The following is a 27,516-nucleotide window of genomic DNA, read 5'->3' as shown; positions in this document are numbered from 1 at the left end:
CAGTAGTTGTGGTTCACGAGCTCTAGAGCACAGGCTCAGTAGTTGTGGCACATGGGCTTTGTTGCTCCACGGCATGTGGGATCTTCCCGGACCAGGGCTTGAACCTGTGTCCCCTGCATTGGCAGGCGGATTCTTAACCACTGTGCCACCAGGGAAGTCCCCTAACATGTTCAAGATTCTTCCATGTTGTAGTGTGTATCAGTACTTCTTTCCTTTTTATGGCTGAATAATATTCCATTGTATGCATAGACCACATTTTGTTCATCTATTCATCAGATGGTAGAGATTTGAGTTGTTAACACCTTTTGGCTACTATGAACATTTTTGTGTGGACTTATGTTTTAATTCTCTTGGGTATATACCTAGGAGTAGAATTGTGGGTCACATGGTAATTTTATGCTTAATTTATTGAAGACCCACCAAACTCTTTTGCACAGCTCTGTACTGTTTTACATTCCCACCACCAGTGTAATGAGGGTTCAAATTTCTCCACATCCTCATCAGCACTTATTATCTCTCTTTTGATTTTAGCTATTCTAGTGGATGTGAATGGTAGATCACTGTGGTTTTGATTTGCAGTTCCCTAGTGGCTAATGATGTTGAGCATCTTTTCTATGTGCTGGTTGACCATTTGTATGTCTTCTTTGGAGAAATGCCTATTCAAGTCCTTTGCCTATTTTTTAACTGGATGTTTGTCATTTTGAGTTTTTTGTATGTATATGTATACACACACACACAATATATATGTATTTTTTGGTATATTTATACAAAATGAAAAAGAAAGAAGGGACTTCCCTGGTGGTCCAGTGGTTAAGACTATGCACTTAACCCACTGCAGGGGGCACGGGTGCGATCCCTGGTCGGGGAACTAAGATCCTACATGCCGCGCAGTGCAGCCAAAACAAAACAAAACAACAAAATGTGTGTGTGTGTGTGTAACAATAGATAGAAATGTAAGAGTCAGACTTTATTTTTTGGCCTGTGGATATCTAGCTGTTCCAGCACCATTTGTTGAGGAGACTATATAAATTTGTATTAGAAAAATTAACGACTAGAAATTTCTATTTTTCCTTCAGCCCAAATACTTGAATAATTTACTTGAATTTGGGATTACGTCTCCATCATAATTTCAGATTTAACCACTAAGTGAAGATATAGAATTCACATTAGTGTTTTTTTTTTTTTTTCCTTCGGTACGCGGGCCTCTCACTGCTGCGGCCTCTCCCGCTGCGGAGCACAGCCTCCGGACACGCAGGCCCAGCAGCCATGGCTCACAGGCCCAGCCGCTTTGCGGCATGTGGGATCCTCCCGGACCGGGGCACGAACCCGTGTCCCCTGCATCAGCAGGCGACTCTCAACCACTGCGTCACCAGGGAAACCCTTCACATTAGTTTTGAGTCCTTTTCTTCTTTCTAGAAAGTGGGTGGTTTGTAAATGTGTGCTTTAATCACTTTCATTGTTTGCTGGAAAACAATGGAAAATCTTTTGTAAAAGGAGATGTTTCTCCCCAGAAGAGGTGAAAACTTTCCATGTGTCAGTTAGTCTTACCTGCTCCTTAAAATCTAGGCAAGATTTGCTCTGCCCCTAAAACATAATTTCACACTCTATGGAAAGCCAGTGAACTAACTCACTCATTTGATAGGTATTTATTGAATACCTATGATGCACTAGGCACTGCTTTCTGTTCTGCTTTTTACAAATTCTTGGTAGGGGAAGAGGTGGTAGGAAATGATAGGGTAATTTTTGATTTCATGGTTACCTGAGTCTAGCTGATTCTTTTGTATTCAGCATTACAAAGCAGTTGGTCTGGAATCTGTTCTTTGATCTCCATCATGGTTTGGATTAAAATATGGGAAAAACCCCAAGCCACCTTGAGTGCAAGAAGAAATTACCCCATTGTACTACATAGTAAACAACTAGCATGTTACAGTTGACCCTTGAACAATGCAAGGGTTAGAGGTGGTGGCCCTCTGCACAGTCAAATCCGAGAATAACTTATAGTCTGCCCTCAGCGTACGTGGTTCCACATCTGCAGATTCAACCAATGATGGATCCTGTAGTACTGAAGTATTAACTATTGAAAAAAATCCACACGTGGATGGACCCACACAGTTCAAATCCATGTTGTTCAAGGGTCAACTGTGTATATATCAATAAATCATTTTGTTGGACCCTCCCAATATCAGGGATTTCACAGTGGCTGTGCCTCCGACAATGGCCATCTCAGCCTCTGGCCATCTTGTTATAGATTGTTGTCCCCTCTCCCCCAGCCCCATCTTTTCTACTCCCTCCAGCCGTAGACATAACCTGGTAAACTCAGAATTCTTTTGTAGTAATAGAGTGATTTATCTCTCTCCAGCCTTTACCACCAAACTCAGCTCAAGGCCTGTCTTGACCTTTCTAGAACCCATTAGGGTGCTCAGCCGAATATAAGTTACCTCCAGTCTTTTTGTTACCTTTAACATGCCCCACTTTCCTAAAAAAGTTAGTAGGAGAAATATTTTTCCTTCCACATTTTCTTCACTTTCCTCTCCCAAGATGCTCTATGTCTGCAGCTTGAAGCCAAATTCTGCAGAGTGAGAGACTATAGTGTACTGTCCAAGGCATTCTGTACTCCTTTTTCTTTTAAATTTATTTAATTAATTTATTTATTTATTTTGCCTGTGTTGGGTCTTTGTTGCTGTGCGCAGGCTTTCCTCTAGTTGCAGCGAGCAGGGGCTACTCTTCGTTGTGGTACGCAGGCTTCTCATTGTGGTGGCTTCTTTTGTTGCGGAGCATGGGCTCTAGGTGCGCGGGCTTCAGTAGTTGTGGCGCACGGGCTTCGTTCCTCCGCGGCATGTGGGATCTTCCTGGACCAGGGCTTGAACCCATGTCCCCTGCATTGGCAGGCGGATTCTTAACCACTGCACCACCAGGGAAACCCCTGTACTCCTTTTTTTAAAGTGTCAGTCTCAGTGGGATCATGAAACAGAAACTGTAGAAGGCTTTGGTTAGAAATGGAGCTTCTGCAAAATGCTTTCAGAGATTCACCCCCAAAGTATGTTTTATAGAACACTAGTTCCTTGGCCTGCCAATAGGTGTTGAGTTAAAATGATTGGTAACCTTTAGATCGGTATTTCATAGAATATAAATATATACTATAACCTCACAAATCTTACTTTCTTCAGGTGCCATTATTTTGGGTGAAATATTTCTACCACTGCCATTGAAATTGGTCTTTGAAAAGCCAGCTGGGTCCTATAACGTGCCCTGAAATGGTCCTTTGTAGGTCAGATCAGGGTGAGAGCCTGGTCATTATCTGGACACAAAGAAGGTTTCTTTTGTTTAAATATCCTTGGTGCTGATCTAATCTGTGTTAGATGTCAGGATAATGACTACCCTTTGAGGAGGGGAGCAGATAGAGACAAAGAGAACATGAAGGAGGTATCTGGGTACTGATAGTAATCAATTTTTTGATTTGGGTGCCGGTTATAATCTTCACTTGGTGAAAATTCATCATACCGAATGCTTGTGATTTCTGCTCTTCCCTGTATGTATGTTATACTTCATTAAAAGTTTACTTTAAAAATATCCTGTGCAAAAAAAAAATATATCCTGTGCATTGAGCAATTTTTTTGAGCAACTTTAATATTGGATTTTTGTCAGATACTTTTTCTCAAATAATACCATGATGAAAACTATTCCTGGATGGTAAATCCATGCAGGTTAAATTGACTACAGGGGACAGTACAGACCAGTTAAACTCTGCAAGAAAGTTATTACTGAAATTACTAGTTGGCTGTGTTGTTATATATCACTTTAAAAAAGATTACCTCTAGGGAATTCCCTGGCGGTCCAGTGGTTAGGACTCAGCGCTTTCACTGCCGGGGGCCCAGGTTCACTCCCTGGTTGGGGAACTAAGATCCCAAACGCCGCAAGGTGCAGCCAAAAATAAATAAATAAATAAACAAACAAACAAATAAATAAGATTACCTATAAATTCTAAGAGATTGTTTCCTGAATGGTAGCCATTTATCTGCTTAAAAACGAAGTGCTTTTGAGACTCATTTTCTTCTTTGACTTCATCCAAGAGGGCAGATGATTTCAATATCCTAGATAAGCACTTACTTTGTACACAATGGTATCAGTCATTCCAGAATGGAGTTTCACAGAACCACGATGCAGTCTAATTCTCATTATTTTAGTAGATAATCTTTCTTTTTCCTCTCTGAAACCTTCAAATATCTCCTCCTGATGTTCTGAAATTTCACAAAGTTGTACCTTTTTGTAGGTTATTTTTCATTATTCATTGCTCAGTATCAGGTGAACCTTCTCAATCTAAAAATACATCCTTTAGGGATGTCCCTGGCAGTCCAGTGGTTAAGACTCCACGCTTCCAATGCAGGGGGCGAGGGTTCAATCCCTGGTTGGGAAACTAAGATCCCACATACTGTGCAGCATGGCCAAAAAAAAAGTTAAAAATATGTCCTTTAGCTGGAAAGTTTTCTTCTGCTATTTCTTTACTTCCTCCCCCTCTTATTTCTTTATTGATTTTCATGGCATTTCTGTTGGTTGGCTATTGGACCACCGTGACTCAATTTTCTCTCATATTTTCTGATTTTTTTCCATTGCTTTCTGACAGATATCCTTGAATTTATTTTGTAGACCTTTTGATGAACTTATCCACAGTCATATTTTTAATTTCCAAGAAACTATCTCGTTCTCTGACCTCTGCTCTATCATAGTAGCTTATTTTTGTTTTACAGATGCAAGAACTTATCAAATATCTATTGCGTTACTTACTAGAATCTTTCAGAACTCCTTTTTGTTCCCTGAATTATGATTATCTCTATTCATCTTGATCCTACTTTTTTATGTTATTGATTTTCCCAAAATGCCGGTAAGTGTTGGTTGTCCATTCATATTTATGAAAATGTGTGGATGGATTACTGTAGAAAACTGGCATGGGCTTGTTTGTGGTTGCTTTCTCCACAGGTCTTTGCCTGGATGGAAGGACTGACTTCAAGCCCTCTATACTCTGAGCAGGGCCAGTAAGTTGCTAGACCTCACTTTAGGGCATACGGTCAGGGAGCAAGGGGACAAATTTGCAACTCTCTTCCCCAAATAAAAGGACTGTGTTCCTGGGGAGCCAGCCTCCAACACTTGGCCGAAACCCTGCCCAGGTGGATCTTTCAGTTTCTTTCCATAGCAGTTCTCCATTTTTATCCTGGGGACAAATGTTTTTATATTCTTGGGAAGGGTCCTGGCAACAGTGGGCAGCTGACCCATTCTTAAGAGTTCCTTTAATTAATTTTTGTAACTGCTACTTCCCTCACCTGGCAAACCTGAAAAAAAATTGTATTACCAAGACAAAAAAATCATTTTTATCAATTTAATTTAAAATATTAAATGTTTTAGATAACGGAAATTATTATCATTTCAATGTTAATGAATATAAATAATTACATAATAAATACAAATAGTAAATGATTTATCTCTATTATACTAAAATGTGGAAAACTCTTTTTTAAATTAATTAATTATTTTATTTATTTGGTTGCGCCAGGTCCCAGTTGCAGCTCCAGGCCTCCTTAGTTGCAGCAGGTGGCCTCCTTGGTTGTGGCATGCAAACTCTTAGTTGCAGCATGCATGTAGGATCTAGTTCCCTGACCAGGGATCGAACCCGGGCCCCCTGCGTTGGGAGCGTGGAGTCTTATCCACTGCGCCACCAGGGAAGTCCCCAGAAAACTGTTTTCTTAATTGAACGTGTGTTCCCACAGGTATGTCCAACTAGCAGACTTTAATGTCCTCATTATGTATGTTATCTAAGCATCTACCCTGGGTCCTTAAAATATAAGAAGTTAACTGTGAGGCTACATCTCTGTATAAGAGAAAGAACTTGGCATCTACCTTGGGTCCTTAAAATATAAGAAGTTAACTGTGAGGCTACATCTCTGTGTAAGAGAAAGAACTTGGCATCTACCTTGGGTCCTTAAAATATAAGAAGTTAACTGTGAGGCTACATCTCTGTGTAAGAGAAAGAACTTGCACAGTGAAGATCAGTGTAGAGGGTTGGCATTTCTGGTTACTGAGGTCTCTAAAACTGGTTTCCCAGAGCATCTCTGTGCTTGTACATATCTGGAAAACAATTCTTCATTGTGAATTTTTTGGCCATAAAAAATGCCATTATACATGGTTCTGCTCTTGGATTTGCCTACTACCAGTAATAATGTCTTAATCCTCAAGGAAGATTTTCCTAGGTATACTATGAGATAGAATATAATATTGGTATGTTTTTTAATGAGCACACAAAAATTTGCATTTTGAATGAATTATAACACTTGTGGTATGTGAGCTGCTTGGAGTATTTCTTTTTCTCCATTAGATTTGTGTTGGCAGACAAATTTGAGAAGCTGAGTTTTAGAGTTACTGTCCAGATGATCTCCATTCCACTATAGAACAACCAGCAATAATAAACTGTATATTGTTTGACAGTTTATAAACTATTTTTTATACTCTTTCATTTTTATATTTATATTTTCAACTGTATTCCCCTTGATCTTATAGACCCCATTTTATATACAATCTAAATTCTAAGAGTAAAGTTTAAAAGTGTCGTAAGACAAGGTTTAGGTCCTTGTTGACATTGGAAGTCCACGACTAGATTCTTCATTGAGACCCAAGGGGTTAGGCTAGGTTGTGGACTCAGCACCTGATACTAGGCTTGGTATTTAAACTGTATCTTTTTGCAGCTAAAATTACTTAAGCTCATTAGACATTAAACTGAGGTATGTGGCCTTGCAATTCAAATCAGCCTTAATCTTCATTTAAAAGGGAGTAATTATTGTTTCTTAACCTCTGTCAAAGAGGAACTACATTGTGTTGATAATGTAGACTTTGTATTATAGAACACATTATATAATAAGAGCTTAGTACATGTTTGTTGAATTAAATAATCAGGACCTCAGTAATTTTCTTTCTTTCATCATTTTAAGCAACCTAGTTACCTTATGAATGGCTTCTTCTAATTCATTAACTGCTATAAAAATTATTACCCTAAATGATGAAAGAAGATTAGAATCTGGAGTTATTGTACCAGAACTTTGTGCTTAGTCCCCTGGGTCATTTTCTGCCTCTGTAGAAAATGACCAGATGTGGTGGAGATGAGCTTGTTGAATTAATTAAGCACCCTGTAAATGTTAAACCACGAGAGGACCAGAGAGTTGAAGGCTCCTGGGTAAAATACGAACATTTCATTAGCTTCTAGTCGAAAGAGGGTGAAGGAATAAGTTTTATCTCTTCTGTTAGTAAACGTCTTGAAGGCAGGAATCACCTTTTGAGTTTGTATTCCTTTTTCCCCCCTTTTTATCTGGAAATAATTTCAAACTTACAGAAAAGTTGCAAGAATAACGCAAAGAACTTCATATACTCGATACCCACATTTGCCACTTGTTAACATTTTGCCACATACTTCAGTGTGTATTCCTTATAACAAGGACATTCTCATTTCAAAATCAAGAAATTTAGCATTTTGATACAGTACTATTATATAATATTCCATATTCTATATGGTCCATATACCATTTTTACCTGTTGGCTCAGTATTGTCCTTCATAACAGTTTTTTTCCCTAATCTAGGATCATGCATTGAGTTCAGTTGTATGTCTCTTAAGTCCTCTTTGATCTAGAACAATGCTCTGCCTTTCTCTGTACTTTATGACATTGATATTTTGTACATATATTGTCTTTGTTGTAGGTAGCTTTATATTTTTGGCACAGAATATCAACCAAAGAATTTTTTGAAAAACAGTTACTGAACGTTTTTTGGGAGAGCACCTTTCAAAAAGTTTATGTACTATGGGAAAGAAGTGTGGTTTTTTTAGGAAAAAGAACATGTGCTTTGACTTACAGACTTAGATTTAAATTGCAGTTCTGCCACTTTTTACCTCTGTAGCACTGGACGAGTTACTTTATCTCACTGACTCTCAATTTCCTCTGCTCTGGGTCTTCCCTGGGAGTCCAGTGGTTAAGACACTGTGCTCCCATTGCAGGGGGTATGGGTTCAATCCCTGGTCAGGGAACTAAGATCTCGCATGCCACATGGCACGGCCCAAAAAAAAAAAAAAATCAATTTCCTCAGCTCTAAAAGGGTATAGATAAAGTGGTGACATAAAGAAGTGAGATGAAGTATATAAACAGAGTTAGAATGGCACATAATGTATATACAGTGAATGATAACTAACAATATTCACTTCAACAGACTTCAAGTTCTGAGAGGATGACTGCTCTTGCCATATTCTGTGGTTAAATACTTCTAGTCTGTAGAAGGCAGTGGAGAAAAGGCCAGTCAGTTAGTTGTCACATTTTATGCTTTTTTTTTAGCTGTACCAGACCTTAGTTGTGGCACATGGGATGTTTAGTTGCAGCATGTGGGATCTTTTAGTTGCAGCATACGGGATCTAGTTCCCTGACCAGGGATTGAACCCAGGCCCCCTGCATTGGGAGCGTGGAATCTTAACCATTGGATCACCAGGGAAGTCCCTGTCATGTTTTATTCTCTACTTAGATGTAAATATCACCTAAGAATTCCTTGCATTTCATAAGTGCTGTATATCTTCTTATCAAGGGTACGGAGGCCCCTCTGAATTTTTCCTCCCATATTCAACTCTGCAGTGTTTGATACTTTGCAGTTGCTCTTCATTCTCCAAACTTACTAAGTACAAAATAGTAATGTTCAAGGAATCATTTACAGGGACAGCTTAGTATTTGCTTGTCAGTTGGTTTACTGACATAACCTGTGTGCTGAATTCACTAGAATGTGGCATAGTCAAACCTGGCTTCTTCCACTCCAGAGTTGGTGCAAGAAACACTTGGCAGCTATTAAAGTGCTATTCTTTGCAGTTATTTGGTATAATTTGCCACAGAAGTAAATTCCAGGAGGTAATATCCTTGCTAGGTTGTACTCTAGCATGACTGAAGGAGTTCATGCTAAGGGCCAATGGTCTCTAACCCAAGGTGATTCTCTTGGCAGCCGGGAAGACTTCCAGCGGATTCCAGAACTTGCCATCAACCCATTGGGTGACCGGATCATCAATGCCTTCTTTCCAGAAGGGTGAGTCCCTGCATTTATTGGGCTTCCTTTCTGAGGCTAATCTGGAATGTTGCTATCGGTTGGGTCATCTCAGACCGTGATCCTCCTGATTACATTAGGCCTCTCTAACTCAATCATATCTAAAATAGCTCTACCCTCATCCTTGTTTTAAACTTCAGATAGGTCTATTAGCCCATCTTCAAAGTTGTCTTTAATCTCTGTTTATCTTTGATGTAAAACTAAACATTTTTTAAAGTTTTATTTGGAAATAATTTCAAATTTACAGAAAAGTTGCAAAATTTGCAAACAGTATGAGGAACACCTGTACATCTTTTACCCAGAAGCATCTGTTGTATTGTTAACATTTTGCCTCATTTGTGTATGCTCTCTGTCTCAGTCCTAGCTAATAAAAACATCATTCAGGCCACATACATAATTACTACAAATTTTCTAGTAGTCACATTTAAAAAGTAAAAATAAACACGTTAAATTAATTTTGGATGAACAAGTTAAATTAACTTTAGCAATATATATTTTATTTAGCCCGATATATCCAAAATATTATTCAATATGTTATCAATATTTTAAAAGTATTATTGTATATTCTTTTTCATATTAAGTCTTTGAAATCTAGTGTGTAATTTATACTCACCACACCTATCAAGTGCTGTAATAATATTAGTATAAAATATTATGTATTCTTTTTTTCCAGCTTTATTGAGATGTGACTGACATATAACATTGTATAAGTTTAAGGTATACAACATAGTGATTTTATATATGTATATATTGAAAAATGATAGCCACAATAATATTAATTAACACATTCATCACCTCACATAGTTACTTTTTTCTTTTTTTTTCTTTTTATTTTTTAGTTACTTTTTTCTTGTGATGAGAACTTTTACCTCTCTTAGCAACTTTCAAAGATACAATTCAGTGTTGTTAACTATAGTCACTTTGCTGTACATTTCATCTCCAGAATGTATTCATCTTATAACTAGAGGTTTGTACCCTTTGACCACCTTCATCTATTTCCCTCATTACCTATTGTATTCTAATATATTACTGATACTCCAATTTTATCAGTTTATCCAACAATCATTTTGGCATGTCCCCTTCCTCCAGTATAGGATCCCAGTCTGGCTCAGTTGTCATATCTCTTTAGCCTCCTTTAATCCAGAACATTACTTTACGTTTCTTTTACGACATCAACTATGGATATAGTTCCCCTACCACACTTTCTCAAACAGATTTAGGTTTGTGTAATGTAAAACTAGGCTTTTGATATGCTTCACTAACCTAATACACTGCCTTCAAAGTGCTGAGTCAATATTTACTGATTCAATTAGGTACCGTTTCCTGAATAAAGCTTATCATATAATCTTGTTTTAAGTAATCTCTTTAACAATGTCTTCCTGGTTCCTTGTGACTTGTTTATTTGACCCAGAGGACTTTAAAATGTTATATGTTTGCCAGTTCTTAGTAATGAGACTAAGTGTCAGTGAGTGCACCATCAGATAAAACACGTGGAGAGGAAATTTTAGAACTCTGAATTGAGAGCAAAGGAATTTGCAAGTTGAGAAGACGGTCACTCAGTAAATTTGAGTGACAGTCAAAGGGGAAGACTAGCAGCCAGTTCATGTGAAGATAGGACTCAATCAGACTGAGACCTGCCCTTTTCAGATTCATGGTGACCATGAGTAATCACTTACATTTCCTCATTTTCTGATTTTTTTTTTCTCTCCCTGAAATGCCCTGTTTGTTTCAGGTGTGGTTTTAGTGCTGAATTCTTGCCTTCTTTCACTTCCTTTTTTTAGCCCTTGCAGAGAACTGTCCGGAGATAACTTTCACTGCTCTTTTGTATCCAAACCTTTTGCAATGAAAAGTAAACCCCGTAGAGTCATTTTGCCAGCTTTTTTTTTAAGTGTTCCCTAGTCACCATTGATTATTTGAAGAAGCAGCTTGTGGAAAGCTGTTTTATAAAGGCCAGACCACCTTTGTTGTGACTACAGTGTTGTCTGTCATCCTTTTCACTAATCTCTTTCTCGCTAAGGACACAATGTGTGCTGATGTACTTGAGGTATATATGAGGAGGCTGAGGATGGCGCTGGACTACACTGCTCGGTTCTTAGCACGCTGCACCTCTGCTTCTTGCTCTAATCAGATACAGATATTTGGCTTCTGGGTTTTTTGTTTTTCTCTGGTCATATTTAGGTTCAATTTGTTTTTAAAGAATGAGATTTGAAAGTAGGACATTGGTATTTAGTTCCCTTTTACTCAGAGACATGCCAGTGATATATGTACTCATTTATCTGTTTGTTCTAGCATGTGACTCAGGTCTTATTACACATTCCTAGATTCCTCAGCCCTTACTCACATTTTTTAGAGATAACGCTCCATTAGCAGTATAGCTACCTTAAAGAGTGAAAGGTCATTCCTTTGAGTACAAGCGGCTCACAAGCTAGCCTTTGAACTCTACCTTTACAAGGTCTCTGATCTCTGTGTTTGCTGGCACTTAGGAGACCCGACATACCACATCTATTCAATGGGAGCAAAGACTCGGATGTATTTTTAGGTAGCCACAGGAACCAGGCAACCTGTTCTTTCCATGACTGCCTTAGATAAATAGCTATGTCACATGGGACATTCTCTTTTAATATTAAAAACATTCTTTATTCATTCAAGTTTTAGAATTATTTCTTATAGGGTTACTGATTAGCCTGTGGTGTGATAAAAAGATTTTCTCTAATCTTAAGTACCCAAAAAGCTTTATACACAAAGGTCTTTCAAAACATTATGAGGAAAATATCTATCCAATTATGAGGGAATAATAAAATCATGATACAGCCACACAATTATTATGCAGATGGTTTAAATGTTTCAAAGTGTTTATACTGATTGTAGACATGCCTAAAAGTTTAAAAAAAGCAAGCTACAAAATTATGCAGTATGTTCACAATTATCCAAAAAACATAGAAAAATTACTGGGAGATATATTAACAATGATTGTGATTGATTGGTAGAACTAGAAGTGGTATTCTTCTCTTTTCTTTTTATCAAATTTCCAAAAATGTATTTATTGCTTCTATAACTAAAACTTTATTTCAAAAGCAGCTTTTACATAATATGCCTTAACGTTAAAATATCACTAGGTACGTGTGACTGACTGCAGGGGAGACATGAGAGGTGGTTAGGGAGACACTGGGTTGAAATGACTTAACTTGCTGTTTGCTGCGGAGTCTGAAGCCAGTGAGTTCAAGTTCTGGCTTGTCTGATAGCACAGCCCTGCTGCTACTTAAAATCCTCTTTGGGAAAAGAGAAGTAAATTCAATAGGTAACTGACTCTGGTAAGTCCTGTTACCTCTCTAAGTCTGGTTAATAATTTGTAAAGTAAGAATGAAACCTCACAAGCTTGTGGCAAGACTTAACTGAAGATATTTTATGAGCCCTAAAGTACCATGTGTATGGAAAGAGACCTCATTAAATGGACCTTCAGACCACTCTAGCTAAACCTGTTAATGTATTGAATTCATAAGAAATAATCACCTTGCCTTGACTGACAAGATGTTCTTTTTGTTATCTTTCCTGATCAGAGAGGACCAGGTAAACTTCCGCGGATTCATGAGGACCTTGGCTCATTTCCGACCCATTGAGGATAATGAAAAGAGCAAAGATGTGAATGGACCAGAACCACTCAACAGCCGAAGCAACAAACTGCACTGTAAGGAGATAAAGTCTTCTGGCTTAAAATATTTGCTTTTCATTTCTCACAAATCATTTATTTACTCATTCATTCACTGAACAAGCATTTATTCTAACATAGTGGTTAAGAGCTCAGACCCTGGAGCTAAACTGGCTGGATTTGATTTAATTAATTAATTTATCTATTTATTTTTGGCTGCGTTGGGTCTTCATTGCCATGCACCGGCTTTCTCTAGTTGCGGCGAGCAGGGTCTACTCTTTGTTGCGGTGCACGGGCTTCTCATTGCAGTGGATTCTCTTGTTGTGGAGCATGGGCTGTAGGTGCACAGGCTGCAGTAGTTGTGGCACACGGGCTCTAGAGCGCAGGCTTAGTAGCTGTGGCGCACGGGCTTAGTTGCTCCACAGCGTGTGGGATCTTCCCGGACCAGGGATCGAATCCGTGTCCCCTGCATTGGCAGGTGGATTCTTAACCACTGTGCCACCAGGGAAGTCCCAACTGGCTGGATTTGAATCCCAGCTCTGCCACTTTTTGGCCCTGTGTCTTTGGGCAAGTTACTTAAAATCTTTGGGCCTCAGTTTCCTTTTCTGTAAAATGAGATATTAAGGGGTTTCAAACAGGAAGGTTTGAAGGCAATAAGAATTAGCTGCTAATATATCCTGTGTGCCAGGTACTGTGATAAGTGCTAGAGTGACAACAGTGAGAAAGACCCATCCCACCTTAGAATTTGATAGATACTGGGGTATGACTTAAGTAGGGGTGGACAGCTAGGTTAGTGCAAGACTTAATTTTTGTCTCCATGCCTCTTGCCGCCTTTCCTTGGATATTTGTTAATTTCCCTCTGCCCTTTGTTGGTTCATGTATGATATTGCCTAATCCCTTACAATACTTCTCCAAGAAATTAAATTTAAATTTCTCTTTTCATTCAACACAAGTTGAAACTGAAATTGTATTGAACTGGGGACTTCCCTGGTGGTCCAGTGGTTAAGACTCTGCGTTTCCACTGCAGGGGGCATGGGTTTGATCCCTGGTCAGGGAACTAAGATTCCGTATTCCACATGGCGCAGCCAAAAAAAAGAAAAGAAAAGAAAAGAAATTGTATTGAATTGATTGAGCCCTAGCTTCTCTTGCTTGGGTGCACAGTGAAGTCTATGAAGCCACAGAATAAATGGGGCCCATCAAGTTTTTTTGTTTTTGTTTTTGTTTTTTAATTAATTAATTTATGCCCATCAAGTTTTTACTGAACGATTTAAAGAAAAATTAAAAGGCTTTTTAATATTGAAACAAATATAGATAAACTATAGAATATAATGCCAAATTTACATACATTTGAAAGATAGTGCATGAAACTTAAACTTTTAATTTGTAGCGCTTGGGCCATATCCACAGATCTCCCTTGCTTATAGGAGTGTGAGTTCACTCCTCTGTATTTCAGGTAAAGAGTTTGAGAAGTACTAAAATAAGTTTTGTTCTATAAGACAGGGAAGATTTTTGAACCAAAATAATAAAACACTGCTTTTCTTTACCACAATATCATATACCTTAATGAAGAGTGGAAAATTTAAGTACAAAGAAAACTAAATATAAAAGAAAATAGAATTCTAATGAATTGTTCTCAAATTTATTGGATACTTTATGTTTATTAGTGAATTTCACTTTCTTCTTTCAAGACTAAATACTGTTTGAGATAAAGCCTTGTGTCTTAATGTTTTATGAGCTTTAGTATATATTTATTACATGTTTGCCTGATGCTGGCATTAATGTAGTAGAAATTTTCTCATTTAAAATGTTGTCAGACCAGGAGTTGATCAGTAATTGAAAAAGTCAGCTAAAGCATAGAATCATAGAAAAGGATACATGGTTTAACATTTTAATTTACCTTATATTATTTAAAAACACATTCACCGGCCAGTCTTTAGATGTAGGACCAAGTGTTGTTTTGTTTTGTTTTGGTAAAGTTCTGTTGATGGGAGGTGTGTGACATTTTTGTGTAGAACACATCTATAATGTATAGTCTAAGGTTTCTAGTTGCAGTTTCTTTTCAGTGGAAACAGAACTTAAAGGTACTTATAAAGCATTCTGAGAATAGAATCTTCCTGCTGTTAACATTTTTTCCTTGATCTTTTGCAGTTGTCCTGCCACACATACTTTAGCAACAGTTTGGTGGGGTTTTTTTTCTTCAGTGCCTTAATAGTGAGCCTTTCAAAAGCAGTCAATCTAATATTCATTTAAAAATAACTTTATTGTCACATTTCATTTCTTATAAAATTATGTAGCTTTATGAAAAGTACAAATAGCACAGTTCTAAGACAGTTGACACACCTGACTCTCGGTAAGCATCCAACTCAGCAGGTGGAGTAGACACTCCAGAGTCGCCCATTGGCTACAACTATGCAGTGTGCTGCCATATCAGCTAGAACGATTTGCAGAGGGGAGGGGGAGCATCTGTGAATCCAGTGAGTCGGTTAAGAAGACAGCTAAGAAACATTGTGTGCTAGGGACTTCCCTGGTGGCGCAGTGGTTAAGAATCCACCTGCTAATGCAGAGGACACGGGTTTGAGCCCTGGTCTGGGAGGATCCCACATGCCGCAGAGCAACTAAGCCTGTGCACCAGAACTACTGATCCTGTGCGCCTAGAGCCCGCACACTGCAACGAAGAGTAGCCCCTGCTCGCCACAACTAGAGAAAGCCTGTGCGCAGCAACGAAGACCCAAGGCAGCCAAAAATAAATAAATAAATTTATAAAAAAGACAACATTCTGTGCTCTACGAAACTATGCTTGCTTTTCTAATCCAGGATTAGAGGAGGCTTTAAAGGTTATCAGGTATAACACAGACCTGTTACCTGAATTCCCTCTACAGCCTGGGCTCTACTTTTTTCAAGTCACGAATTCCCTTGGCAGTCTGGTGAATCCTGTCGATCCCATCTCGGAATGTTTGTGAATGCATAAAATGAAATACATAGGATTATAAAGGAAACGAATTATATTGAAATACAATGAACAAAATGTGAAAACAACTTTGTGATACAGTAATAAAGGTGTTTCTTGATTATACACTAAATAACAGGATGTGACATTGGAGCCCTGTGGCTATGGAGCAGCTCTGTATCTTGAATGTGGTGGTGGTTACATGAAACTACATAGGTGATAAAGTTGCATAGAACTACACACACATGCGCATACACACATGGTGAAATCCGAATAAACTCTGTGGATTGTACCTCCGTCAGTTTCCTGGTTTTGATGGTGTATTATAAGTTATGCAAGATGCTACCATCAGGAGAGGCTGGGGTGAAGGGTATATGCGAAGTCTTGAGGAGATATTTGTACACCCACGTTCATGGTGGCATTATTCACAATAGCTAAAACAAGAAAGTAACCCAAGTGTTCATCAATGAGTGAATGGATAAGCAAATTCGTTAATTCACATTGACCCTAAAGAAAATATTCCAGGTAACATTAGGGGATTTGGTAGTTACTTAGAGTATCAGTGAGGATGCCTTCAGCTGACTCAGCTGACTTCAACAGTAAGGAGATGTATTATCTCACTTAACGAGTGAGGTGGGGCAAGCGTCAGGGTTGATTGTGTTGTCAAGGACCCAGGTTTTTCCTTGTGCTCTGCTCTGCCATCCTTCGGGTCTGTTTCATCCAAAGGCGTGGCTCCTCATGGTCACATGGTGGCTTTCAGTGGCAGCTGGGCTATGCGCTTCCCTATTCATATCTGACAGTGGGGAAAGAAAGACAGAGGCAGAGAGACAGAATGCCCCCTGAAGCCATGGATGAGCTTCTTTTAGGAAGAAAGAAGGCCTGAATGCCACCGAAATGGCAGACTTTAGGGTGAGATAGAATAGTAAGTGCTGTGCAAGTCATGCATGATTTTTACCATTACTTTAGTCTTGGCTTTCAGATCAACTTTTGTAGGAAGCTGGACATGAATTTGAATTCTGTTGCATCCTATATGTTAGGATCACATTCATGTAAGTAGACCAGTGAAACCAGAGCTACAGAGGAGTCCTGGATGTCTTCTTCTCTGTCTGTATTTTGGTTTTCTCTGAATTTCCCACAGAGCTGTGGAAGCAGTAAGGCGGCACTTCTTGTTGTAGACTGAGAGCAACTGAACATCGTACACCTAGCAACACATTTGCCACTAAGGCAAATTTGTTTATAGTCCATCTTCCTCAGAGAATAGTCTCTTCAGGGACTCTGAGAGCATGCTTTGTCCTACTTCTTTTTTATGCCACAGTGAAAGAATGTCAAGGACAATCAGCAAGGCTGAACTGTACCTATGTAGGCACAGGCCCAAGCACACATAGTACTACTGCTCTGTTTGTCTCCCAGGAATGGTTTCCTTATTGTTCTCCTCTTCAGGTCAGTGAGGTTATAAAGTCTGATGTGGAAGGTACAACCCATCTTAGAATGCTCCAGGGCATGGTAAGCTTCCTTTTTGATGTTCTGATTGTCCTCTTAAATAGTTTACGTTTTTTATAACACATAATGAGTAATGTGGGAAATGAGTCTGCATGAAGATATTTTATCTGGACGATGAGGAATATTGGTGATGTGGAGTTTGGGAGAGTAGCCAAGAAGAAACTGAGCAGCATTATTCACAACAGCCAAAAGGTGGGAGCAGCCCAAGTGTCTGTCAACATGAAAGGATACACAAAATGTGGTATATACATACAGTGAAATATTATTCGGCCTTAAAAAAGGAAATTCTGTCACATGCTACAACATAGAAAAATTTACTTATGCTAAATAACAATAAGCCAGACACAAAAGGGTGAATATTATTTGATTCCTCCTCTAATGAGGTTCCTAGAGTAGTCAACTTCATAGAAAGTTGCCAGGGCCTAGAGGCAGGGGGAAATGGGGAGTTATTAATCGGTCAGAATTTCAACTGGGGAAGATGAAGAAGTTCTGGAGATGGATGGTGGCGATGGTTACACAACAGTGTGAAAGTACTCAACTGTACACTTAAATTTTATGTTTATTTCACTATAGTGTTTTGGGTTTTTTTTAAGGAAGTAACCGTGATTAAAATGTAAAGGTTTGACTGAGATCATTCATTTGGTCTTTCATTAAGCAAATGTTTGAGCAACTCCTGTATGCCAGGCACTATTTTAGGCCCAGGATACAATGGTGCATAAATCAGATAAGGTCTTTGCTTTCAGAGATCTTACAATGTAATAAGGGAGATAGACTATATGGAAAAAGACAAACGAATAAACAGGATTTATGATCGTGGCAAGCTCTGTGAAGGAAATGAATAAGGTAAGATGAGAGAGTGATGGGGGAGGGTGTCACTGCTTTAGAATGAGTGGTCAGGGAAACCTCTCTGAGGAGTTGAAACCCTAAGAATGAGCCAATCATGCCAAGAATAGCAGAAGAGTGCTCTAGGCAGAGGGGACGACTGGTGTAAAGGTCCTTGGGTAGAAATGAGTGCTTGGTGTTCAGAGAACAAAGCAGCATTATCAAGAAAGAAGTGAGTGGTAGGAGAGGAGGGCAGAGAGGTGACGGCGGGTAGATGACACTGATTGAGCTCTTCCTGTGTGCCAGGCACTGTTTAAAGTGCCTTTTGTGTACTGACTCATTCAGTCCTCACAACCCTATGAGGTGGATTCTGTTACTCTCATTTTGCACCTCTTGGGCAACTGAGGCACAGAGAGATTAAGTAACTTGCTCACGTAGACATAGCTAGTAAGCGGTCAGACAGGACTCGGCAGAGTTAGAGTCTTAACCACTGTACTGTATTGCTCTGCCGTCAACAGCAGGAGCTCAGAGGAGGGGTCCAAGCTGGAGATGCACATTTGGGAGTCATCAACATTAGATGGCATTTAAAGCCCTGGGACTGGAGATGAGAGATGACAGCTCTGGAGACAGGAGAGTCCAAGTCTCCTGGATTAAGAATGGGGGGAAAGGGAGAGGAGGAGAGGAAAGAGAGAGAAGCTAACAGAATGGCTCAGTCATTTGGCATTTGACCATTCATTATCTCGGGGAAAATGCTGGTTCTACTGGTTCAGGACCAGAGCTGAGTGACAGGAATCCAAGTCAGTTAAGAAATAACTACTGTTGCTGTAGTTTTTTCTAAAAGACCCTATCGTGTGATGGCTCTGCTGGTGTCTTAGTCTGCTCAGGCTGCTATAACAGGATACCATAGACTGGGTGACTTAAGCAGACATTTCTCACAGTTCTGGAGACTGGACTCTGAGATCAGGGTGCCAACATGGTCGGGTTCTTGGTGAGGGCCCCCCTTCTGGTTCACAGTCTTCTTCTTGCTGTATTCTCACGTTGGGAGGGAGGTGGAAACAGAAAGAGAAAAGGATAAGGAGATCTCCTGTCTCCTCTTTTTATAAGGGCATTAATCCTATCATGAGGGCCTCACCCTCATGACCTAATCTAACCCTAATTACTTCCCAAAGATTCCACCTCCTAATAGCACATTGTGGATAAGTTATGGTTCCAACATAGGAATTCTGGGGGAGATACAAACATTCAGTCCATTGCAGTTAGGTTTCAAAAATTAGCTTTTCAGCTTTCTGTAAATACTTTGGCAGAAAGGGATGTAAGTGTTTATTACAGTTACCCCCCAATTAAGAAATTCAGAAACAGATATTTATGGGTTATATAGCAAACAGATTTCCATTGCAAAATCTTTAGTAAATAACACATTTTATGGTATTTTAGAAAGATGACAGCATATGCAGAAGAGAGAGAGAGTGTGTGTGTGTGTGTGTATGTGTGTTTAGTTTGGGGAATATATATATATTTTTTCCATTCATCTGTTTTATTTTTATTTTATATTGGACTGTAGCTGATTTACAATGTTGTGTTAGTGTACAGGTGTACATCAAAGTGATTCAGTTATACATATACATATACCTATTCTTTTTCAAATTGGGAATATATTAAACACACATTCCTTTAGGAACACTTATGATCCTTGTCTCCTTCCCCTTGGAATCCAAACCTCCTAAGCATATAAAGTCTCAAATTTGATAGTTACTCAACTAACCAAATTAAAGAAAACAGACAAACATCAGAGAAAGTCTCTCCTAGTTACTCCCCCTTCCAGAATTTTAATATTGTGCCTTACAAAAAGTAAATTAGATTTTTCTAAAAGTTTTACTTAGACTTTTAGTGAACTCAGCACGCCCTCCCCCCCCCACCTTTTTTTTCTTTTGGTGGAGGCAAGGAGTGATGTTTAAACTTTTAGATATTCATCCATGTTCTCTTGCCCTTGTACCTAGTATTAGTTCTGCCTGGAATGCCACCCTTCATCAGATTTCTGTTTGTCTTTCAAGACCTTGTTCAAATGTTGCTTGAACCAGAAAGGCACATCTGCTATATGCTTTGTTCCCTGGTATTTCATATGTATGATAACACTTGGACTGTATTAAAGTGCATAGTGTGTGTTGCTTTCCTCTACTAGGCTGTGGGTTCCAAGGACGAGATCTAAATCTGTATATCTTAATAACTCTAAAGCTGGATTTGGGCCTTTTAATATTGGCAGTACCTACTGAAAACCAAAAATCTTACTGGCATACTTGAAATGATTCAAAGCCTCAAAACCACAGTATATTCAGCTATAAGTGTAAGGTAGTCACTTCCTCAGTGTGATTTGTCACAGTGCCAAAAAATCATCCAGTGTTACCATACTTTTCACTTGGTGGTGCTTCAGGAAAATGGCACTGTCTGAATGATTTTTGCTCTTCTGAATTCTCTCTCTCAGATATCCTAGTTTCTAACAAGACTTACCTATTGTTAAAGAGGGAGAAGCATGAGAAGGCCAGGACACCATCAAATTCTTGGCATTTCTATTTGACACTGAAGTTCTTTACCTTCAGGATTCCCAAGTAGTTGAGGATTATTTGAAATTTGACATGAATTTGCCGAAGTGGTCATTTTTCCAGAGTAATACTTTGTGTAGTCAGCTGTTTGGTTGCCTCTGTGGCTCCTATTGTTGGCTCCCCCTGAGTGTGGTGCACGGTAGACTTGGGCTGTGTGAGATGGCCTAACTGACAGAGCCACTTACGGGTTTTGGATTTTTTTTTTAAACATTCTAAGTTAAGAAAAAGGACATTCGACTTATTACATTATTGGTTTGTGCAATAAAGGGGCCATACTTCATCCAAGCTAGGATGCCATCAATTATGAGATGCATCCCGGTTTCTTAAATGTTACAATGTCTTTAAAAGCTCTACAAGTAATTGCAGTTGCTCTTGGAAAAACTATTAATTCATTGTCAGTTTTCTGTCAGGTGTCCTTTATATATTTAGTTCCTTGAGAAGGGGCAAAACACTTGAATTTCCACTAAATTCTTGTTTTTTCCTACCAGTTGCTTTTCGACTGTATGACTTGGATAAAGATGACAAGATCTCCCGTGATGAGCTGTTACAGGTATGTGGGAGAGTTCCCATGCACACGAATAACTTGTGTTTGGGCCCTGCCGGCTTATTCTTGTGGGCAGGAATTGTTCTTTCCTTGAGTAAGCATTTATTTAACACCTGCTGTATGCAGAGTCCTGTCCTAGATATAAAGCAGAGCAGATGACCTGGGGAAACTTGAAATGGCTCCTTGAGTTCTCACAGATGTCTCCACTATTTAAAAGCTAACTAAATGTCATTTAAGTGCAGACTGGCACTAAAATATGTGAGATGATTTAGATCAGATAGTTCATTTATTGTCAGCTTATTGGTAATTCTGATGACACGAAGGTAAATGCTGCTGTTTTGTGTGTCCTTAGGCCTGATGTAAGAGTCAAGGAACTGCTTCTGGGACAGTGTAGCTGAGCCACTACTCACTCGCCTTTGTTGCTCCCCCTAGATAATTCCCTGTTCTAATAGCAGTGACTGGCATTTCATCCTATTAGCATTGCCGTTCTCTTTCTCCCTGCTCCCCCTTCCCTAAATACAAGTTTAGGTAGGGAGAAAATTCTCCTTTTTTTCTTTTCTTTTTTTAATATTTATGAATCTTGAGGGACTTCTGGCGGTCCAGTAGTTAAGAATCCACGCTTCCACTGCAGGAACACAGGTTCGATCCCTCATCAAGGAACTAAGATCCTGCATGCTGCGCGGTGTGGCAATAAATAAATAAATAAGTTAATTAATTAAAGGTATTTAAAAAAATATTTATGAATCTTGAGGACCCTAGGGGGCTAACACATTCAGGAATTTCCATGGGGAGATTTCTCTATTTCAAGATAAAACTAAAAAGTAAAGTGGTTTCTACTCACCCTGAAGTAAGTCTGAACTCATTGCCTTGAGAAGTCTTCTAAGTTGAGGTTAAGGACCAACCCAGGGTACTCCTACATTTCTGTGTCTGAGTAAAAACCAAAACAGTCTGCAGGTCAATGATCGTGACCTTTGCTTTTGAATTGGGGACATCTTTCTTTTTTTTTTAAAATAAATTTATTTATTTATTTTTGGCTGTGTTGGGTCTTTGTTGCTGTGCGCGGGCTTTCTCCAGTTGTGGCGAGCAGGGGCTACTCTTCGTTGCGGTACATGGGCTTCTCACTGCGGTGGCTTCTCTTGTTGCGGAGCACGGGCTCTTGGTGCGCGGGCTTCAGTAGTTGTGGCACACGGGCTCAGCTGCTCCACAGCATGTGGGATCTTCCCGGACCAGGGCTGGAACCTGTGTCCCCTGCATTTTCAGGCAGATTCTTAAGCATTGCGCCACCAGGGAAGCCCCGGGGACATGTTTCTTCAGTAAGAAGAATTTACTTTATTTAAAATTGCTACATCTGGGGGCTTCCCTGTTGGCGCAGTGGTTGAGAGTCCGCCTGCCGATACAGGGGACACGGGTTCGTGCCCTGGTCCGGGAAGATCCCACATGCCGCGGAGCAGTGGGGTCCGTGAGCCATGGCCCCTGAGCCTGCGCATCCAGAGCCTGTGCTCCGTGGCGGGAGAGACCACGGCAGTGAGAGGCCCGTGTACCGCAAAAAAAAAAAAAAAATTCTGGTTGAACTTTTGGGGGTGATGGATATGTTTATTATCTTGATCGGGGTGATGGTTTTACAAGTGTGAACATATGTCAGAACTTATCAGATTGTACATTTTAAATGTGTACATTTTACTGTATATCAATTATACTTCAATAAAGATAGTTGCTATACTCATTTTATGAGGCCAGCATAACTTGGACATGGAAACCTTGTAAAGACTGTAAGAAAATTACAGTGCAGTCTCCTTCACTCACATAGATGTAAAAATACAGAACAAAATATTAATACGGCGAATCCAGCAATATATAAAAAGGATACTCTATTATAGCCAAGTGGCTTTATACCAGGAATTCAAAGAATTCAAATTAGAAAACCAATCAATAGTATTTCTCCACGTTAGCAGATTAAAGAAGAAAAGTTGAATGGTCTTTTCCATAGAATTTTAATAAAATTCATCTTCCATTCATGATTTTTTTTTAAGGTAGCAATGTTGACTTTTTTTTTTTTTTTTTTTTTTTGCGGTACGCGGGCCTCTCACTGTTGTGGCCTCTCCCGTTGCGGAGCACAGGCTCCAGACACGCAGGCTCAGCGGCCATGGCTCATGGGCCCAGCTGCTCCGCGGCATGTGGGATCTTCCCAGACTGGGGCATGAACCCGTGTCCCTTGCATCCTGAGTTTTTAAATTTTTATTGAGTACAGTTGATTTACAATGTTTTGTTAGTTTCTGCTGTACAGCAAAGTGAATCAGTTATACATACACATAGGCCCACTCTTTTTTAGACTCTTTTCCCGTATAGGTCATTACGGAGTATTGACTAGAGTTCCCTGTGCTGTACAGTAGGTCCTTATTAGTTATCTGTTTTATATATAGTACTGTGTATATGTCAATCCCAATCTCCCAATTTATCACCCCCACCAATTCATGATTTTTTTTTAAAGTCTTAGAAAAATAGAGACGGGAGCTTTCTTAAACCGATAAAGGGTATATACAAAAAAACCTCACCACGCATTAAAAAAATAGTAATAATAAAAGTTCCATTTGCTAATAAACTTCTGACTGGAACCAAAAGTGACACCATGGAGAGGTGGAAAGAGCATTGGCCAGGTGTGGAGGCCCGGGCAGGCGGCTCGGGCCAGTGGCTGTTGGGACCTGTGGTGTGTCCAGGCACTTTTGGACCTTTATGTCCTCATTGACAGACTGGATGAGTGATTTTTAAGACACCACCACTCCTGTCCCCACCCCACTGTATACACACAGCACACATGCACAATTAGTTCTATAATCCTAAAAATAAAACACTTCAGAGAATAATTAGACTGGGACCTGAAGAAGCTGCTGTTTGAGGATGGATTTGTCTAGTTGGCCACACACAGTCAGGGAAGATGGCAAATGGCTTGGCTGTTTAATATTTTTGTTAGCATTGCCACTTTTTATTTATCCTTCAATTTGTATACACTTCTACCCAAATGTACAACTTCCGATTTTCAAGAATTGATTTGTGGGTCGGGGGTGGGGGGAACAGTCTTGATACAGATCAATATTTCAGCTCTTTTTTTCTTTTCAGAAAATCCTATAATATACTTTTAAAAATCTATTTCAGGAGATTGGGGAAGGATGTAAAGGAATAGGGGAAAGGGAGTCCTGTGAACAGCTGGGCTAGAAGGCCTTGCTTTCCTGGGGTAAAGCTCAGCTCTTAACCTGTTGAAGACAGAGGTGGTTAACTAGGGCAACGCAAGGCATCATAAAAGCACCCTGTCCCCCATTTCATAGTGTCTAAGAGCCATGTCATTAGAGTTGCTTGTTTTGCTTAAGGTAGCAGTTTTCAATGTATATTCACACCCTAAAGATGTTAGCAGAATAAGTGGGGAGCAGGCGATCTCTTTGTTACATCTGAGAACAAATTTGGAGAAACAGTGTTTAATTCTCTTTTTTTCCACAGTTCTTGCAACCCTTTAAATGTGCTTGTCATTTTTCTAAAAGGGGGGATTTAGTATTTAACTCTTCAAGGATCTTTATGTTTCTTGACCATACTTTAGGAATATCTGGGCTAATGCACTGCCTCAAAGAGGACTGCATTCGGGTGAGATTCCAGAAAGCCATACCAAACTGACTTAAACCTATAAGGGACTAGTTTGCCTCATGCAACAAGAAGCCTGGGGATAGATTGTCCAGGTTGGTACAATACCTAAATGATGTCCAGGAGCCAGGCTTCTTCTTGCTCTGGCATCCATAGCACATTTGACTTTCACCTCACGGTCCCAGGATGGCTGCTGTACCACTAAGCATCACATCTACGTTCCGGGCAGGAAGAATGGGGAGGACCAAAATGCAAAGGACTCTCCCTGAAGTGAGGCTTTGCCTTCCTATTCAGTGACCTTGCCAGAGAGTTCTGCTCACATCATTGTCTAGAATGGCCTAGGTGAGAAGATAAGGGTTTCAGCTTTTTGGCTGTTATATTTGAGGACATCAAAGGAAAAGAGGGTGAGGGTGGCTTTTATCTTTAATTTTAGTAAAAGAGTCCTGCTCACCCCCAAGTCTCCAGTAATTCCTGGCTGTTGGTCCTGCAGGTGCTACGCATGATGGTTGGAGTGAATATCTCAGACGAGCAGCTGGGCAGCATCGCAGACAGGACCATCCAGGAGGCTGATCAGGATGGGGACAGCGCCATATCTTTCACAGAATTTGTTAAGGTCAGTCACTTACCTCTTGGTTTGAAGAAGTTAAATCCTACTACACAGGAGGGAGGGAGAAAAACATTATTCACATAAGAGCTTGAGACAGTATCTCCTGTTGTGACCTTCATAACTGTCGTTGGGTTTTGTTTTTTTTAACAGGTTTTGGAGAAGGTGGACGTAGAACAGAAAATGAGCATCCGATTTCTTCACTAAAGGACTGAGACCAAACTGTTCCTTGCTTTCTAGTATTTAAGAACTGGAACTTGAAAGTCCTCCTGTACACCAGCCCCACCTCCATCCCATCATTCCCCTTCTCCCAAAGTACTACTGCTGTTGCATGACAACCCCAAATATGTTCCATCAACACAAACCTGCCTTTGGTGTATAAACAGGGCATTACAGAATGGTACACCCCGTCTAATTCTGTTCAGTATCATTCGCTGGATATCTCCATTTCTAAATAGCATCTCCCCCTGTTCTGCTGCTGAGTGCCACGTGTCCATCCAGTCTGAGAAGTGAGAGGGATTCATGCCAAGAACCAGCCAGCAAAGCTCTTTGACTGGATGTGGACCGTAGCCATGCTGCCTTCCCCCCAGCTTGGGTCTGGCATGCTCCTTCATCCTTTTTTATACGTCCTTTGCTTCCTACTTCTCTTTCACCCAATCTACCATTCACTTAATCTTTCAGTGTCCCTGCTTTTTATTAAGCTTCAGTCCCCTCTGTTCTACTTGGCACCCCAAGCTATGCCTGTTAAATGTATTTCTGACTTGGCAGTATAGTTCAGTGGTCTGGCGGTTTTTAATCTACTTTTACTCTTAAATAGGTCTTTGGGATGTTGCCTCTTCAGGAGCTTTTCGGTCAATACATCTCTCAGAAGAATGTCTTGACCATCTCTTGGTCCCCTCTGCTCCGTCACCAAAGGGCTGTTGGTTGGAGATGTTCTTGAAAGATAAGGGTTATGGAGACAAGTCTTCTGGGTGGCTTGCCCAGGTCGCTCTACCTCTGGCCTCAGATTCTCAACATACATACCTACGTGGCTGCTCCTGTTAGTACAGTGTTGACTCTCCACAAATTAGCCGTATGCCTGCAGGCTTGCTTAGTTTGAGGGTGCTGTCACCACCAGAATAGCCACTCTGACAATATGCTTGTCAGGGGTGTTTCTCATGGCTGCTTGAACAAGGAGACTGGGCACCCTAAAAGTGTTCCCACCTCCGCAGCATGGTTTATGCCTCAGTGCTGTGTGCCCTGGAATGTTTTTCTCTTCACATTTCCAAGTAGAAAGATAAGTGCCTAACTTATCCCAGTCCACAAGATTTAAAGATTGTCCTCAGTGTCTTGAGGTTTTACACAAAATTCTCTATGAATTTTACACCTGGCACATGTTACTGCTGGAAGCCATAGTCAGCTCCTAATACAGGTCCAAAGCATTGAATGTATCGTATCATTAGCTGCCTGGTTACAATGACATCCTAGCTCCTCTCTTAGACCACTGCTAATCCCTTAGGAACAAGGGCTCTGGCACTGGTGGCACGACCTGAGGTGGCATAATAGGCTTTTGCATGAACCAAGTCAGCTTAGTATAGACCTCATTGAATCAGGCTGTTATTATCCTAACATCTGTCTTTATGAGTCTCTTCATCCATATCTGTCCTTGGCTGACTTTCTCTGACTCATTGCTTGCTTGCTGTTTCCTTGCTTTGGAAGGCTATCCAAGATGTATACACAATACTTTAGGAAGGAAATTACTTAAAAAAAAAAAACAAAAAAACACTGCAAAGGAATTAGGAAGAGTGGAGAAGAAAGAGTGGCCAGGCTGGATGACTCAAGTATAACTGACTGAGGAATTCTTGGTGAAGTATCAGTCTTACTTTGTGATCAAGTGATGTAATATAGGAATTGTATAAAAGGGAAGAATTGTCTGACACTGGTCTGTTAGAGAGGTACTTCAGAGGCTCCTTGACCTGCATATTTAAAGTTCCTAAGATTACGGCTTTTTGCTCCTTTTGGCTGTATAGCAATCTGTTTTAATCCACAGTTGTGCCTTATTGTTTCATTAAAATTGTATTCTTTGATCCATCAATAAATACTTGTGGTTAAAACAAAATAACTTGGGTGATATTTGTCCC

At 39.9% G+C, this 27,516-nt stretch overlaps 1 protein-coding gene across 1 annotated transcript in view; it reads left to right on the top strand.

Annotated features, from left to right (window-relative positions):
* Window positions 1-27,511, top strand: part of CHP1 (calcineurin like EF-hand protein 1) — a 37,237-nt gene extending 9,726 nt beyond the window's left edge. The window contains exons 3-7 of the mRNA XM_022587423.2: window positions 9,011-9,091; window positions 12,667-12,794; window positions 21,110-21,171; window positions 25,283-25,405; window positions 25,550-27,511. Coding sequence (XP_022443131.1) covers window positions 9,011-9,091; window positions 12,667-12,794; window positions 21,110-21,171; window positions 25,283-25,405; window positions 25,550-25,603 — 448 coding nt within the window. The 3' untranslated portion in view covers window positions 25,604-27,511. The remainder of the gene's footprint in view (window positions 1-9,010; window positions 9,092-12,666; window positions 12,795-21,109; window positions 21,172-25,282; window positions 25,406-25,549) is intronic.
* The last annotated feature ends 5 nt before the right edge of the window (window positions 27,512-27,516 follow it).

The sequence above is a fragment of the Delphinapterus leucas genome, chromosome 2, assembly GCF_059928025.1.
Source record: "Delphinapterus leucas isolate spDelLeu-1000000601 "Yukka" chromosome 2, BTC_Dleu_Yukka2, whole genome shotgun sequence".
Taxonomy (NCBI): domain Eukaryota; kingdom Metazoa; phylum Chordata; class Mammalia; order Artiodactyla; family Monodontidae; genus Delphinapterus; species Delphinapterus leucas.
Note: the sequence above shows the minus strand (reverse complement) of the source record. Positions and strands in the feature narration are given on the sequence as shown.